The 16,554-nt window shown below is 35.4% G+C and overlaps 1 protein-coding gene across 1 annotated transcript in view; it reads right to left on the bottom strand.

Moving 5' to 3' along the window:
- Positions 1–13,878: 13,878 nt before the first annotated feature.
- The window catches only part of DPH6 (diphthamine biosynthesis 6), a 177,494-nt gene continuing 174,818 nt past the window's right edge, over positions 13,879–16,554 (bottom strand). The window contains exon 9 of the mRNA XM_081228076.1: positions 13,879–15,503. Coding sequence (XP_081084202.1) covers positions 15,450–15,503 — 54 coding nt within the window. The 3' untranslated portion in view covers positions 13,879–15,449. The remainder of the gene's footprint in view (positions 15,504–16,554) is intronic.

Genomic DNA, 16,554 nt, shown 5'->3' with positions numbered 1-16,554 from the left:
CATCCAGGAGCTTTTTAATTTGCAGTCCCTTATGTTTATTTTTGCTTTTGTTTTCCTTGCCTGAGGAGATATATCCAGAAAAATATTTTTCAGACTGATGTAAAAAAAGCACACTGCCTGTGTTTACTTCGAGTTTTATGTTTTCAAGTCTTACCTTCAAGTTTTTAACACATTGTGAGTTGATTTTTGTGTATGGTGTGAGATAATATTCTATTTTCATTTTTTGCATGTGGCTGTCCAATTTTCCCAACACCATTTATTAAAAAGACTATCCTTTCTACATTGTTCTTTGCTTGTCATAAATTAATTGTCCATATACATGTGGATTTTATTTCTGGGTTCTCAATTCTGTTCCACTGATCTATGTATCTGTTTTTTTCTGCTAATCCCATGCTGTTTTGATTACTACAACTTTGTAATATAGTTTGAAAACAGGGAGTGTGATACCTTCAGCTTTGTTTTTTTTTTCTCAGTATTGCTTTCAGTATTCAGGGTCTTTTGTGGTTCCATTCAAATTTTAGAATTTTTTGTTCTGTTTTTGTGAAAAATGTCCTTGGGATTTTGATAGGAATTGCACTGAATCTGTATACCATTTTAAGTAATATAGACATTTTAAGAAGTTAATTTTTCCACACCATGAACATGGAATATTGTTCCATTTCTTTATATCTTCTTCAGTTTCTTTCAACATCTTACAGTTTGCAGTGTGCAGGTCTTTCACCTCCCTGATTAAACTTATTCCTAGGCCCTTTATTCTTTTTGTTGCAATTATAAATGAGATTTTCATAATTTCTCTTTCTGCTAGCTCACTGTTAGCATATAGAAAGAACAGACTTTGCAAGTTAATTTGTATCCTGCAGCTTTACTGTATCTGTTACTATTTCTAATAGTTGTTTGGTATAGAATTTTCGATATATAAAGATCATGCTATCCACAAATAGTGACAGTTTTGTTTCTTCCTTTTCAATTTAGACGACTTTCATTTCTTTTTCCCATCTAATTGCTCTAGCTAAGACTTCCAATACTATGTTGAATAAGAGTGGTGAGAGTGGGCATCCTTGTTTTATTCTTGATCTTAGAGGGATAGCTTGCAGTTTTGCATCATTAAGTATGATGTTAGCTGTGGGTTTGTCATAGATGGCCTTTATTATGTTGAGGTAGGGTCCTTCTATACCCATTTTCTTGAGAGTTTTTATATAAATCAATGTTGAATCTTGTCAAATACTTTTTCTGCATCTATTGAGGTGATCATATGGCTTTTATTCTTCAATCTGTTAATGTAGTATATCACATTGATTTACTTGTGGATATTGAAAAATCCTTGCATTCCTCAGATAAATCACACTTGATCATGGTGTATGACCCTTTTAATGTATTGGTGTATTCAGTTTGCTAGTTGAGGATTTTTGCATCTATGTTCATCAGAGATATTGGCTTGTAATTTTCTTTTCTTGTGTTGCGCTTGCCTAGTTTTGGTATCAAAGTAATGTTGGTCTCTTAAGATGTGTTAGAAAGCATTCCCTCCTATTCAACTTTATGGAAGAGTTTGAGAAGGATAGGTATTCATTTTGAATGTTTGGTAGAATTTACCTGTAAAGCTATCTGGTCTTGTATTTTTGTTTTCTGAGAGGTTTTTGATTACTATTTCAATCTCTTTACTAGTGATAAGACTATTCAGATTTTCTATTTCTTCATGATTTAGTCTTGGAAGGTTATATGATTCCAAGAATTTGTCCATTTCTTTTATGTTGTCCAATTTGTTGGCATATAGCTGTTCGTAATTTTCTCTTATATTACTTTGTATTTCTGAGTATCCATTGCTATTTCCTCCCTTTCTGATTTTATTTATCAGAGACTCCTGTCTTTTTTTCTTAGAGAGTCTAGCTAAAGGTTGTCAATTATTTTTTTTTCAAAGAACCAGCTCAGTTTCATTGTTCTTTTCTCTTGTCTTTTTAGTCTCTATTTCATTTATTTCCACTCTAATCTTTATTATTTCCTTCCTTCTACTGAATTTGGGCTTCATTTGTTCTTCTTTTTCTATTTCCCTTAGGTGTAAGATTAGATTGTTTTATTTGAGATTTTTGTTTCTTGAGGTAGACTTGTATTGCTAGAAACTTCCCTCTTACAACTGTTATTGCTGCATACCATATAAGCAGCATGTTGTATTTTTATTTTCATTTGTCTTCAGGTTTTACAAAAATTTCTCCTTTGATTTCTTCATTGACCCAATAGTTGTTCAGTAGTATATTGTTTAGTCTTCACATAGTTGTGATTTTTCCAGCTCTCTTCTTGTGGTTGATTTCAGTTTCATATCATTGTGACCAAAAAAGATGCTTGATATGACTTCAGTCTTCTTTAATGTATTGAGACTTGTTTTATGTCGAACATATGGTCTATTCTTGAGAACGTTCCATGTGCACTTAGGAATGTGTATTTTGCTGCATTTGGATCCAATGTTCTGTACAAATCTATCAAATCTATCCAGCCTAATGTTTCATTTAAGGCCACTGTTTCCTTGTTGACTTTCTTTCTGGATGATCTATCCATTGATGTATGTGGGGTGTTAATATCCCATACTATTATTGTGATGTCAATTTCTCCCTTTAGGTCTGTTAATAATTGCTTTATATATCTTAGTGTTCTTATGTTTTTGTCTCAAATTACCCCTTTTTATGTTGTGAATTTGTTACCAAATTTAAGTGGCTATAGTTATTTTCACTGCTTGTTTCCCCCTTCAACCTTTATGCTATATTAAACTGTTTAAAAACCTATTCTGATACAGAGCTGCAATTTTCTGACTCTACCACTTTACTCAAAGTTTTGTGTACTTTTGCCTTTTTGTTTGTGGTAGGAGAGCTTCTTCCAACATTTTCTGTAAGGCAGATCTAGTGCTGATGAACTTCCTCAGCTTTTATTTGTCTGAGAAAGACTATTTCTTCTTCATATCTGAATTATAACTGCAAGATAGAGTATTCCTGGTGGACCAATTTTTATTTTTCAGTATTTTGAGAATGTCATTCCACTCCCTCCTGGCCTGTAGAGTTTCTGCTGCCATATGTGCTAACCTTACAGGGGTTCCTTTGTAAGTTACCATCTTTTTTCCCCTGGCTGCCTTTAAAATTCTTTCTCATTGACTTCTGACAATTTTAATATACTGTATCTTAGAGAATGTCTTTTTGTGTTGAGGTAACTAGGTATTTTCTTAGTTTCATGGACTTTTATATCCAGTTCCTTTTCCAGGTTTGGGAATTTCTCAGTTATTAAAAAAGAGCAACAACAAAAACTCTCTTCTCCTTCTGGGATGCCTATGACCTTACGGTGCCCTTCCTAGAAGAGTCAGATAGCTTTTGTAGAATTTCTTCACTTTTTAAAAGATCTTAATTGTCTTTCCTCTTCTACTTGTATCATTTCTGTAGTTCTGCCACTGAGCTCACTAATTCTCACTTGCATGGCCTGCTCTACTTCTAATGCTTTCTAATGTATTCTTCATCTTGTTTATTGAGTTTTCCAGCTCCAGACTTTCATTTTAGTTCTTTTTTAGACTTTCAGTCTCTTCAGTAAACTATTTCTTCTGTTCATTAATTTTATTCCTAAACTCATGGAACTGCCTTTCTGAGTTTTCTTATAGCTTGTTGAGTTTCTTCATGACAGCTATTTTGCATTCTCTATCAGTTAGCTTGTAATATTCCATGACTTTACTTTTGGTTTCTGGAGAAGTGTCATTTTTTTTGTGTGTGTGATACAGTGTTACTGTGATGCTTTATGCTGCTTGATGGTTTGTTCCTCATTTGAAGTACTGAATACTTTTCTTCTTTAAATAAAGCTTTTTTTTTTTTTCAATAATGGATTCAACAGGTTGGATATTAGAGGTCTTTCTTTCCTCAGTAGGCAGTGCTATAGCACAAGTTTTGGTCTTCCTTACTTGGGCTGCCTCTGGTTGCGCTATAGAGATGTCACTCTCCATCCTTCACTGCCTCCGTCATTCAGCAGTGTAGCTTAGTGCCCTTTGTTACTGCTTGTTGTTGGCGCCAGCATCTGTGGCACTGGGGTGGCAGGTGCTACTCCTGTGTTGGGGATCTCCTGAGTCACAGACTCCACTGCGGCAGAGGGAGGGGGTTAGATGGGGGTTCCTGGGGTTGTCAGTGCCTCTGCTGTGCCTGGAGTTGATGAGTTTGTGGCTGCCACTGTTGAAGGTGGGGAGCAGGAAGGCCTAAGTCGTGGCTGTATCAGCTGGAGAGATGGGGTCACAGGCCCTGAACTCCTTTTGCCCAATTACCTGTGGCCACAAGTACTGCTGTGGCCAGGAGGACAGAGTTGTGTGTGCTACTCCTCTGTTGCTACTGGTTCCGCTAGGGCTGCAGTTTCAGCTGTAGGGGCTGAGGATCCAGGATAAGAGGCATTGCCTCTGCTATTCCCTTGGTTTTGCCTCCCCCATGTGCTGGAGTCCACCCACCTTTAAATGTACAGATGTGTGAAAATTCTGCAGTGTTCTGGTGTGTCAGGCAGAACCACCTTTGCTGACTTGTGGATGTTTTACTGGTTGCAGATTAAAGGGGAGCAACAAAGGGGGTGTCTCACCTGACCATGATGCTAACATCACTCTGTCTTTGTTTTTAATGTATGTGTTTACCACTATACATTTCCCTCTTGGTACTGCTTTTGTTGCATTTCATAATTTTTGGTACGTTCTGTTTTCACTCTCATTTGTCACAAGATATTTTCTAATTTCTCTTGAGTGTGTGTGTGTATGTTTTGACCCATGGGTTGTTCAAGAGTGTATTGTTTAATTTCAACATATTTGTGAATTTTCCAGTTTTGTTATTGATCTCAAGTTTCATACCATTCTGGTTGGAAAAGATATTTGGTATGATTTCAATCTTCTTAAATTTGTTAAGAAGTGTTTTGTGGCCTAACAAGTGATCTATCCTGGAGAATGTTCCTTGTACGTTTGAGAAGAATGTATATTTTATTGTTGTTGGGTGAAGTGTTATTTTAATGTCTATTAGGTCCAATTAGTCTACAGTACAGGTCAAGTCCTCTGTTTCCTACAGTATAGGTCAAGACCTTTAATCTGGTTGATTTCTACATTACTGAAAGTGAGAGACTGAAATCTCTACCATCATTGTGTTACTGTCTATTTCTCATTTCAGTTCTGTCACTGTTTGCTTCATATATTTGGGTGCTCTGCTGTTAGGTGTATATATATTTATAGTTGTTATAACGTCCTGGTGAGCTGCTGTTTTATCATTATAAAATGTTCTTCTTTGTCTCTTTTGACAGTTTTTGACTTAAAAAGCTATTTATCGGATATAAGTATGGCCACTCCTGCTCTCTTTTAGTTATCATTTTCATTGAATACTTTTTTTCATCCTTTCACATTCAGCCTATGGATAACCTTTATTTAAAGTGTATCTCTTATAAAGGGCGTATTGTTGTTGTGTTTTTTTTCAATACATTCAACCACTCTATGTCATTCGGTTTTCCATGAGAATTGTTCCAATGTAGATGTAATTTTTGGTGTTTTATAGATGGTGAGCTCCACATCCTCCTACTCCACCATCTTGATCTCCACCCTCCCCAATGTCATTTGATTTGGAGTTTAATCTATTTATATTTAAGACAATTAGTGGTAGAGAGGATTCACTATTGTCATCTTGTTAATTGTTTATGTCTTCTAGTCTTCTAGTTATTTTGTCACTCTTTCCTCTTTTGCAGTTGTCCTTTGTGTTTTGATTTTTTTTTTGTAGTGACACACTTTGATTCCTTTCTCCATTTCTTCTGTACATTCTCTATAGTTATTTTCTTTGTGGTTACTATGGGGACTGCATCAAACATCTATAACAATCTATTTTAAACTGATAACAACTTAACATTAATCACATATAAAACTCTACTCCTTTATACTTCCTCTCTCTTACCGTATGTTATTGAGGTCACAACTTATATCTTTGTATATTCTGTATCCTCTAACATAGTTTTATAGTTATAGTTACTTTTCATGATTTTACTTATAATATTCTATGCCAGAATTAGAAATAATTTACACACCACCATTACAATATTATAAAACTCTGTATACATCTATATATTTACCTTTTATTCGAGAGCTTTACATTTTCAAATGCTTTAGTGTTGCTGTCTAGTGTCTTTTCTTTTTCAACTTGAAGAACTCCCTTTAGCAATACTCATAAGAAAGGCAAGTCTAGAACTCTCTCAATTTTTCTTTATCTGGGAAGGTCTTTATTTCTTCTTCCTTTAGACTTTTCTGTATGTTTAAAATTTTCCTTAAAAAATGTTGGAGTAAAATAAAAATGAAGTTAAGAAATTTTCAAACAAAAACTTAGAAAAATTATTACCAGCAGACACATCAAAGCATAATAAAGTATGTTAAGGTTTTAACATAAATGTTATTAACTAGAGTTAAAATATTTATTTCTTAAGGATAAAAATTACAGTGAAGGGGGCTTCCCTAGTGGCGCAGTGGTTGAGAATCCGCCTGCTGATGCAGGGGACATGGGTTCATGCCCCGGTCCGGGAAGATCCCACATGCCACGGAGTGGCTGGGCCTATGAGCCATGGCCGCTGAGCCTGCACGTCCGGAGCCTGTGCTCCGCAACGGGAGAGGGCACAACAGTGAGGGGCCTGCGTACAGCCAAAAAAATAAAAAATAAAAAAAAATACAGTGAAATGGACAAACCATAAGTGCTCTACCAAAGAGTTTTGACAAATGCATAATCATCATCCTGAAAGTACCTTCACTTTAATTTTTGAAGGATATTTTTTGCTGGCTACAGATTCTAGGATGATGGTTATTTTCATTTAGCACTACCAAGAATATGACTCCATTGTTGTAGATTCCCGTTTTTTCTGTTTAAAAGTTACATTTCATTCTAATAGTTGCTTTTTTGAATGTGGCCTTTTTAAAAAATGCATTTTGATTATTTTCAAATTTTTTCTTTGATTTTTGTTTCCAGCAGTTTTATTATCACACACCTAAATATGGATCTCTCTTTATTCCATCTGTGGTTCATAAGACTTCTTGAATCTGTACCTTAGTGTGTTTAATTAATTTTGGAAAGTTCTGAACCATTATCTTCTCAATTTGTGCACTTTACCCATTATACCTCTCCTCTCTGACACTTTAATTACATTTTAGACCTTTCCACTGTTTTTATTTCTCAACCTCTAATGCGTATTTATCTTTGTTTCTCTCCATGCTTCATTCTGAATATTTTCTTTCGACTTCTAATTCACTGAATCACTCTTTGGATGTATCTACAGGCTTCTGGCAAGACTCTTAGCCTTTCCCTACCCAAATCCAACCACTCACAGCTCACCACCACTCTCTGGTGTATGACCAAAAGAACCAGTCTTGCTACCCTAAATCTGGGTTTAAACCTGTCACCAGAACAGCCTAAGATTCTCAGATCATGTTTATTCCATAAACTCCAATCTTCATTTCTATGGGCAATGAGGCAACCTCCCCCATCCCCTCTATTTTATATATTTGATTTGTTTACCTGTCTCATTCCATAGGATAAAAGCTCCACGAAGGAAATGATTTTTGGTTGCCCAATTCGCTATTGTATCCCCACTGAATGAACAGTGTCAGGCATATAAATGTAAGCACCAAATAAATATATTAAATGAATAAGTGGTATGCCACATCTCTTTTATGAGAAATCATCAAAGTGAAACTTTATGAAAACACAAATCAGAAACTTTATTTGTTAAAACAACACCAAGAACAAAATGCTACATGAGAGAACACAACAACTAAGTAAATATTAAAGAAAAAAAGTTAGTCAATTAGAATTTGAAGGAAGAGAAGGAAATCAACTGATTGGTTATTTTTATGACCCTGCCCCAAACTGATTAAATCTATCAAGATTTGGGTTCAAAATCTCTTCTACTGCCCAGTTTGATTCATGACTTCCTGACACACTGATAAATTGTTGGTACTACTGAAATCTATGCATTAGGGACAGAAATGCATTAAGTAGCTCTCTAAACTTGGGTGAATCTGATGCTTGATTTATTAATCTGCTCCAATGATCATTTACGGCAGCATTGGCACAGCGGTACCTAAGGCCAAAATCTACCTGAATCCCAAGTTATATCAATACGGTTTATAGAATAAGGTTTTAAAACCTGCTGAGTGCCTTGCTCCCTCCTACCAGATCAGTTTTCTGCTCTTTAGCTAGAGGGCAAAAGATGGGGAAAGGGTGTGGTATGGTAAGAAAGTTGTGCTGAACCAAATGTTGACAAATAAAAGTCATCCTTCATCTTTCTCCTTCTTTCGTCCCTCTGTAAGGAAATATTTTTGAGGTGGTATAGACTGTGGCAGCATATCTCCATGGCAGGGATCTTCAAATTTATACATGTGTCTATGAGCTGTGAGAGTAAATTCCCATGCACAACATAATCAAGAGGCCAACCATCCAAACACTTTTAGTCTTTATTTATTTATTTATTGCCCCAAGATTCACTGCTTAGACTTTACTATAGGATCAACTAGGTTTCAACCCACATCATGGGTACTGTTTTCACTTAAGTTATATGGAAAGTTTTAAAGGGCTCTAGTGCATCTCTTTCTACCGAGACTATTAAAATGCTGTAGAATAACACTTAAATACTCATTTAGCATGATGAACTCATTTGCCTCATTTTCTTAATCAAATATTTTTAAATTTAAAAATATATGCTCATTGTAAGAAGTCACAATTACAGTTATATAAAGAATTAAGCTTCTCTGTTTTTCCCCTTCATGCTCCCTTTCCCCAAAGAAACCAATATTATCAGTCTGGTTATTATGTGCTTACTTCTTACTATCCTTAATCAAATGTAATTAAATATATAAGCTCCTTGTCTCCACCACTATATTTTAGAAAAACAAGATCATATCCTACACATTACTTTTCACCTTGAATCAACAATATATTATGGCCATAACTTCAGATTAGCCAAGCTAGTGAACTGTTATTGTAATCATAATGCTGGGAATAATGATTACTCATAATAACTTCAATTTAAAATCAGAATTAGAATTATGCTGTATTCTGTCCATAATTATAGTCAATTCCATGTAGGCCTAACAGTTTTTTAAATAGAGTAGGTGCTCACAGATATTTGTTGGATTGAAGAGAAAAATAAAAGCACAGAGATGATTTAATGTTATAAATTTTTTCAAAATATTTGATGAGGTTTCTGAAGAAAAGCAAAATAAAAAGAAAGACCAAGAATGGTCCATGAAATTATGATGTCTTTAAAAGTTACAACTAGTAGGAATATGGGCTTTTATAATTATATAAAATATATAATTGTCCCATGGGTTATTTCAACAAAAAACAAAATTAAGTACTAAGTGATAGTAGGGTACATTAGTAAAATTGGGGCTAAATTTCCGTGAACCTTGTCTCTTAATAAATGCAATGGCTTTGCCAATAATTAATTTGAAATATTATTTCTCATAAAGCTGTTTGAAAAATCTAAAACAACTACATAAGGAAGGGAGAGCTTCTGAATTGTTAAAATTCTTTATTCTTCTGTTAAAGGTTATGCATTTTAATATGATCTGTTGGCTGATTTATGTAAAGCTTTGTATTTTTCATTTTCTCAAGCCTGTCAGAGTAGTGATGTATGGTTCATTTTCGCATCAAGTTTGCCGTAAGCAATAAAGTCAGAGCCCCCAAAAGAAATTTTAATGTATTTCCCCATTTTTAACCTGGAGCTTTTCATTATTCAGTTATTTTGTTTGGGATCCCATGTTTAGTTGATATAATTTTTACACTCACATAAATAAATATTTTAACTGAAAGGTAACATTTAAATAGGTTAATTATTCAATAGAAAAGTTTAAGGGTCATTATATATAAAGTGCAAATCTTAGTGATAAATTTTACACTAACAACCTCTCTAAAGGCTGTATTTTATGTTCCAGTTTGCTTGGAGCATTTTTCTCTAACAGGATAAAAGAAAAATAAATAAGAAAGTGACTTTCATTAAATGGTATGAAACATGAAATGGAAACACGTTTATAAAATTCTGTAAGAAGAAAAAATGAAGTATGAAAATAACAATCAGTTAAATTAAAAAATTCTTATTGCAGAACTAGTTGCTGTTGTAGGGGGTGTGAAGATGAAAAAAGAAGAGTCTTTAAGAAATTTACAATCTAGTAGAAATAATAAGTCCTTAATCAACTATAACATAAGCTGCTTAAATTAATGGTCACAAGAGAGGAACAAACAAAGTATTAGGGCAGTTCATCTGGTGTGGCTAAGTGTATAAGAGTATTTGAATTCAGTCATACATCATGGACAGGATGTAAACAGTTAAAAAAGACAGATAGAATAAGCAAAGGCAAGGGAGGAGAGAAGCAGAAGGCATGGTAAGGGACTTTTCCAGTGGTTCTGTATTACAAGAGCAAAGGTACATGTGGGGGAGTCCTGGGAGACTGAAAAAGGATGTTATGGCAACATGTCATAGCTAATCATCTTATTTATTGAGAAAACAATGTAGTGCCATTATGGATTTTTGTACAGAGAAACAAAAACTAGAAAGAAAAATCTAATATGGCAGTGAAGTAGAATATGGGGAGAATAAAAGCAAGGAGTCCACTTAAAGAAGTTCTATCTTGTCCAAGAGTTTGGGCAAGATACAACTTTAACTAGAGAGATGGGCACGGAGATGGAATAGTGTACAACAGAGGTCCCCAACCCCTGGGCCATGGACCAGCACCGGTCCGTGGCCTGTTAGGAACTGGGCCACACAGTAGGAGGTGAGTGGTGTGCGAGTGAGTGAAGCTTCATCTGCCTCTCCCCACTGCTTCCCATCGCTCACATTACTGCCTGAACAATCACCCACACCCCCATCTGTGGAAAAATTGTCTTCCACGAAAATGGCCCTTGGTGCCAAAAAGGTTGGGGGCCGCTGGTGTACAAGACATTAAAACTAACTTATAAAGGATTAGACAACCAATTGAATGTTCATGGTAAAGAAGAGATGATTTGTTTTTTCTGTGCCTGAGTTACTAGGGGGAAAATAGTTGTGTTAAATAACAAAAAACAAGGAAAAGGTGCACTTGGAGGGGAAAATGATTTCAAAGTTTGTACATAATGAGCTTGATACTTATTGGCAGTCATGTCCAGCAGGCAGTCAGAAATAAGGATGTAGAGTTAAGGGGGAAAAAAGATAGTAGTAGAAAGTCCAGAAAGAGAGTGCTTGAGAATTATCTGCATAGAGGTTAAAAGTAAACTTGTGGGAAAAGACACAGTCTTTGTCAGGGAAAATACTGACAAAGAATAAAATGGAGCCATAAAAAGAACTTGAGGCATATATATATATATATATATATATATATATATATATATAGAGAGAGAGAGAGAGAGAGAGAGAGAGAGAAGGTAAGAAGCAAAGAAGCTATTGAAGAAGACAGAAGAAATCTTGAGAGAGTGGAAGGAAAGTCAGAATAGTACAATGACATATACACATTATAGGAAAAAATTTTGAGGAGATGGTAGTCAATATTATCAGGGAAAATGATTAACAATTATGAAGACAGAAAAGACCAACATCAAAGTAATTGAGGTCAAGCTAGATTGCAAATGTGTTATAAAGTGAGTAGAAACTAAAGGAATTTAGGGAACAGATACGGACGGATTTTCAGAGTGGCATTCAAAGTATACATTTGAGGTCTCACTATTATTTGGGGTAGAGTGTTAATTAATTTGTTAATATGAGTTTAAGATAACAATGTGAATTTGATAAAACATGTGGAAGAGTATCTGTCATTTTTGCCCTCTAGCATTTATTTATCTTTCTTTTGTTAATTATACTTTATTTTCCCTCTATAGAATCCCCTTCTCTACTACCTGGGTGGGCTCAGGAGTAAAGCTGGTGACTTGGCCAATGCTTTACCCAATCCATTGAGATGTAATAAAATTTCTGGGAAAGGAACTCTTACTTATTTCTTTCCCGATTCACCCTAAGAATGCCATCTCAAAGCTTGATATTAAAAAAAAAAAAGTCCTAAAGGAGGCAACATTTAACTGATTAAGTTAGAACAATGAACATTAAAAAGGATGTCTAAGCACATATACATATACATATATACATAAAACTCTGATGAAAGAAATCAAAGAAGAATGAAATAAATAGATATTCCATGATCTTGGATAGTAGGATTCAATATTTTTAAGATGTCAGTTCTTTCCAACTTGATCTATAGATTCAATGTGGTCCCATGCAAAATCTTAGCAAGTTATTTTGTGGATATCAAAAAACTGACTCTAATGTTTATATGGAAAGGTAAAAGACCTAGAATAGTCAACACAGCATTGAAGGAGAAGAACAAAGTCAGAATCTGACATTATCTGACTTGAAGACATACTATAAAGCTACAGTAATTAAGACTTTGCGGTATTGGCAAGAGAATACACAAACAAATCAATGGAACAGAATAGGGAGCTCAAAAATAGGTCCACACAAATACAGTCAACTGATCTTTGACAAAGGAGCAAGGCAATATAATGGAGAAAATATAGTCTTTTCAACAAATGGTGCTAGAACCATTAGATATGCACACATTAAAAAATGAATGCAGACGCAAACCTTATACCCTTTCACAAAAATTAAGTCAAAATGGATAACAGACCCAAGTGTAAAATGCAAAGCCATAAAAATCCTAGAAGATGGGGCTTCCCTGGTGGTGCAGTGGTTGAGAATCTGCCTGCTAATGCAGGGGACACAGGTTTGAGCCCTGGTCTGGGAGGATCCCACATGCCACGGAGCAACGAGGTCCGTGAGCCACAACTACTGAGCCTGTGCGTCTGGAGCCTATGCTTCACAACAAGAGAGGCCACGATAGTGAGAGGCCTGTGCACCGCGATGAAGAGTGGCCCCTGCTTGCCACAACTAGAGAAAGCCCTCGCACAGAAATGAAGACCCAACACAGCAAAAATAAATGAATTAATTAATAAACTCCTACCCCCAACATCTAAAAAAAAAAAAAAACCTAGAAGATAAAATAGGAGAAAACCTAGGTGACCTTGGGTTTGGTGATGACTTTTAGATACAACACCAAAGGCACGATCCAGGAAAATAATAATTAATAAGCTGGGCTTCATTAAAATTAAAAACTTCTGCTCTGTGAAAGACACTGGCAAAAGAATGGGTAGACAAGCCACAGACTCGGAGAAAATATTTGCAAAAGACATAGCTGATAAAGAACTATTTCCAAAATATATAGAAAACTGTTAAAAACTCAATAATAAAAAAGAGAGTTCTTATAAAAAATTGGCAAAAGATCTAAACAGACATCTCACCAAATATGATATAGAGATAGCAAATAAATACATGAAAAGATGTTCCATGTCATACGTCATGAGGGAAATGCAAATTAAAACAGCAATGAGGGGATTTCCCTGGTGGTCCAGTGGTTAAGACTCCGCACTCCCAACGCAGGGGGCCGGGTCTGATCCCTGGTCAGGGAACTAGATCCCACATGCCGCAACTAAGAGCTTACATGCTACAACTCAAGATCCTGCACACCGCAACTAAAAGATCCTGCAGGCGGCAACAAAGATCCTGAGTGCCAAATAAATAAATAATTAAAAAAATAAAATAAAACAGCAATGAGATACCATCACACACCTATTAGAATGATGAAAGTCCAAAACACTGACAACACCAAAAGCTGGCAAGGATGTGGAGCAACAGGAACTCTCATTCACTGCTGGTGGGTACAGCCACTTTGGAAGACAGTTTGGTGGTTTCTTGTAAAGTTAAATATACTCTTACCATATAATCCAGCAATCACACTCCTTGGTATTTACCCAATAGAGTTGAAAACTTATGTCCACACAAAAACTTGCACATGGATGTTTTACAAAAGCTTTATTCACAATTGCCAGAACTTCAAGCAACCAAGATGTCCTTCAGTAGGTGAAAGGATAAATACATTATGGTATGTCCAGACAATGGAATATTATTAAGCATTCAAAAACTTACGAAACGACATGCAGGAACCTTAAATGCATATTACTAAGTCAAAGAAGCCAATCTAAAAATGGCACATACCATATTATTCTAACTATATGACGTTCTGGAAAAGGCAAAACTATGGAGATAATAAAAAGATCAGTGGTGGCCAGGGGTAGGAGGTAGTTAGTGATGAAAGGTGGAGCATGGAGGATTTTTAGGGCAGTGAAAATATTCTGTATGATACCATAATGATGGATACATGTAATCTATAGAATGTACAAAGCCAAGAGTGAACTGTAATGTAAACTATGACTTTGAGTGATTACGATGTGCAATGTAGGTTCATTAATTGTAACAAATGTACCCCTCTGGGGAGGGATGTTGATAATGAGGAAGACTATGCATATGTGGGTGCAGGGGGTAAATGGGAAATTTCTGTACTTGCCCTCCAATTTTTCTGTGAACCGAAAACTGCTCTAAAAAATTGTCTTAAGAAAAAAAGAAAAAGAAATGAGCTGTTAAGCCATGGAATGACACAATGGAATCCAAATGCGTATTAGTAAGTGAAAGAAGCCAATCTGAAATGGCAACATACTAAATGATTCCAACTACATGACGCTGTGGAAAAGGCAAAACTATGGCAAGAGTAAACACATCAGAGGTTACCAGGGGTTAGAGGAAAAGGAAGGATGAATAGGCAGAGCTATTCTGTATTATACTATAATGGTAGATACAAGGCATTATGCATTTGTCCAAACCCACAGAATGTACAACACCAAGAGTGACTCATCATGTAACTATGGTCTTTGGGTAATACTGATGTGTCCGTGTAAATTCCTTGATTGTAACAAATGTACTGCTGTGGTGTGGGATGTTGACAGCTGGGGGTGCTGTGAATGTGTGGGAACTCTCTGTACCTTCCGCTCAATTTTGCTGCAAACTCTAAAAGTAGTCTGAAGTCAGCATAGGTAATACCGAAAAACTGCATTCTTAAATCAGTTATAAAACAACCAGTAAGAGTTAATGGTATTCTTCTTGATTGTCCAATAATGTTGAAACAATGAATATATTCAAAACAAAAATGGTGATGCCCGGTAGAATAAACTTGATTAGCTAAATACAGTGACTACCTTTTCATCCTCATTTTCAAATGCCTTTGCATTAGGATACTATAGGCAGAGATGAAAGCAGGAACAAGAGAGAGGAAAATAAACCAGGGTGATAAAAGTGAAGAAATGTTACAGAAGTGAGGATTTCAGATGAAGTAAAAGGGGAAAAAAGAAGGTACCAATCACAGAGATCATGGATTGGATGTGTTAACCAATTAATCAATGGTTCTATCAACTTCTGATAAAGATAAATATTTCTAAGAATAAAAAAAGTAATGAAAAAAGTGGGACATAATAATTGAGAAAATGTTATGTGATTTTTAAAATATAAAAATACCAGCTTAGTAACAAAAATGCTTTTCAAGAGTTATGTATATAATTAGATGTTCTGCAGTTGTCAGGTACTGGGGACACCTAAGGAAAAAAAAAAAGGAAATGCACCATATTTATTCAGTGTTGGTGAGTACTGCACCTTAAAGAAGTAACATTCTTTTCTGCAAGGGGCAAATGGACAGAGAAGACCAAAGCAATACCAAAATAGTGTGAATACTGAGCTATTTAGGTAGAGGTGAACATATAATGGCTAATGTATTTAAACCAGAATTTGGTGGTTGCGATTTTTTTGTGTGTGCCCATGGCAGCAAAAGTAGCAGAGACCTAGAAGTAAGAGGCTCCTTTCAGTGGGTCTGAAAGATGTCTGGATAGTTTAGCTTCATTCTCTTGAGGTTTACCAGTTTTTTGGTAAAAGGTCACCAATAGTCATCTTTCAGCCCAATTCAGTCATCTCTTTTCAACCTTGTCTTTTCTAGTTTTTCTAGAGAAATGGCACCAAATATTATTCTCTACTTTTGGAAACTCTTGCTGATTGAGAGACTACTGGGGTTCCCATTTTTCTCCTTCCTTTGCCAATCATTGATTCTCTTGGTTCTTCAGATTCTCTATCATATATATGACTGTGGGTGTGCCTCAAGACACTTGATGACAACACGAAAGACGCAGACTTCTTCCAATCATTTATGCCTCAAGGAGCAGAGCTTTTAATCACAGGGTCTAATCTAGACCTTAACTATTCCACAAAACATTTTAAAATTGACTTCTGCTGTATTTTGACAATGTATTTAAAATAAAACTATCACACTTTTTGCTTCATTTTCCATCTTTCATTTGTACGTCTGTTTCCCTGTATATTTTTGGAAAAGCTTTAATTTGTCCTTTTCTTCTCCTCTTAAAACTTTGTATAATGAAGATCCAATTTATCCTCAAGCCTTTCCCCTAAGGCTGATGCTCAATAACCTAATTCTTAATTTTCTAAATGATTTAATATTTGGTTATAACACCGTCCTGTCTTCTCCTTGATTAATGTATATATAATTCCCTTTTCAAATGAACTGCAAACTCTTCAGCAATGTAATATCTTTTATATAATATAGAGCTCTTAAAACTATAAACATCTGCAGAATTCTTA

This window comes from Mesoplodon bidens (assembly GCF_964165515.1).
Source record: "Mesoplodon bidens genome assembly, chromosome: 3".
In the NCBI taxonomy this organism is placed as follows: domain Eukaryota; kingdom Metazoa; phylum Chordata; class Mammalia; order Artiodactyla; family Ziphiidae; genus Mesoplodon; species Mesoplodon bidens.
This window is presented reverse-complemented; position numbering and strand designations above follow the sequence as displayed.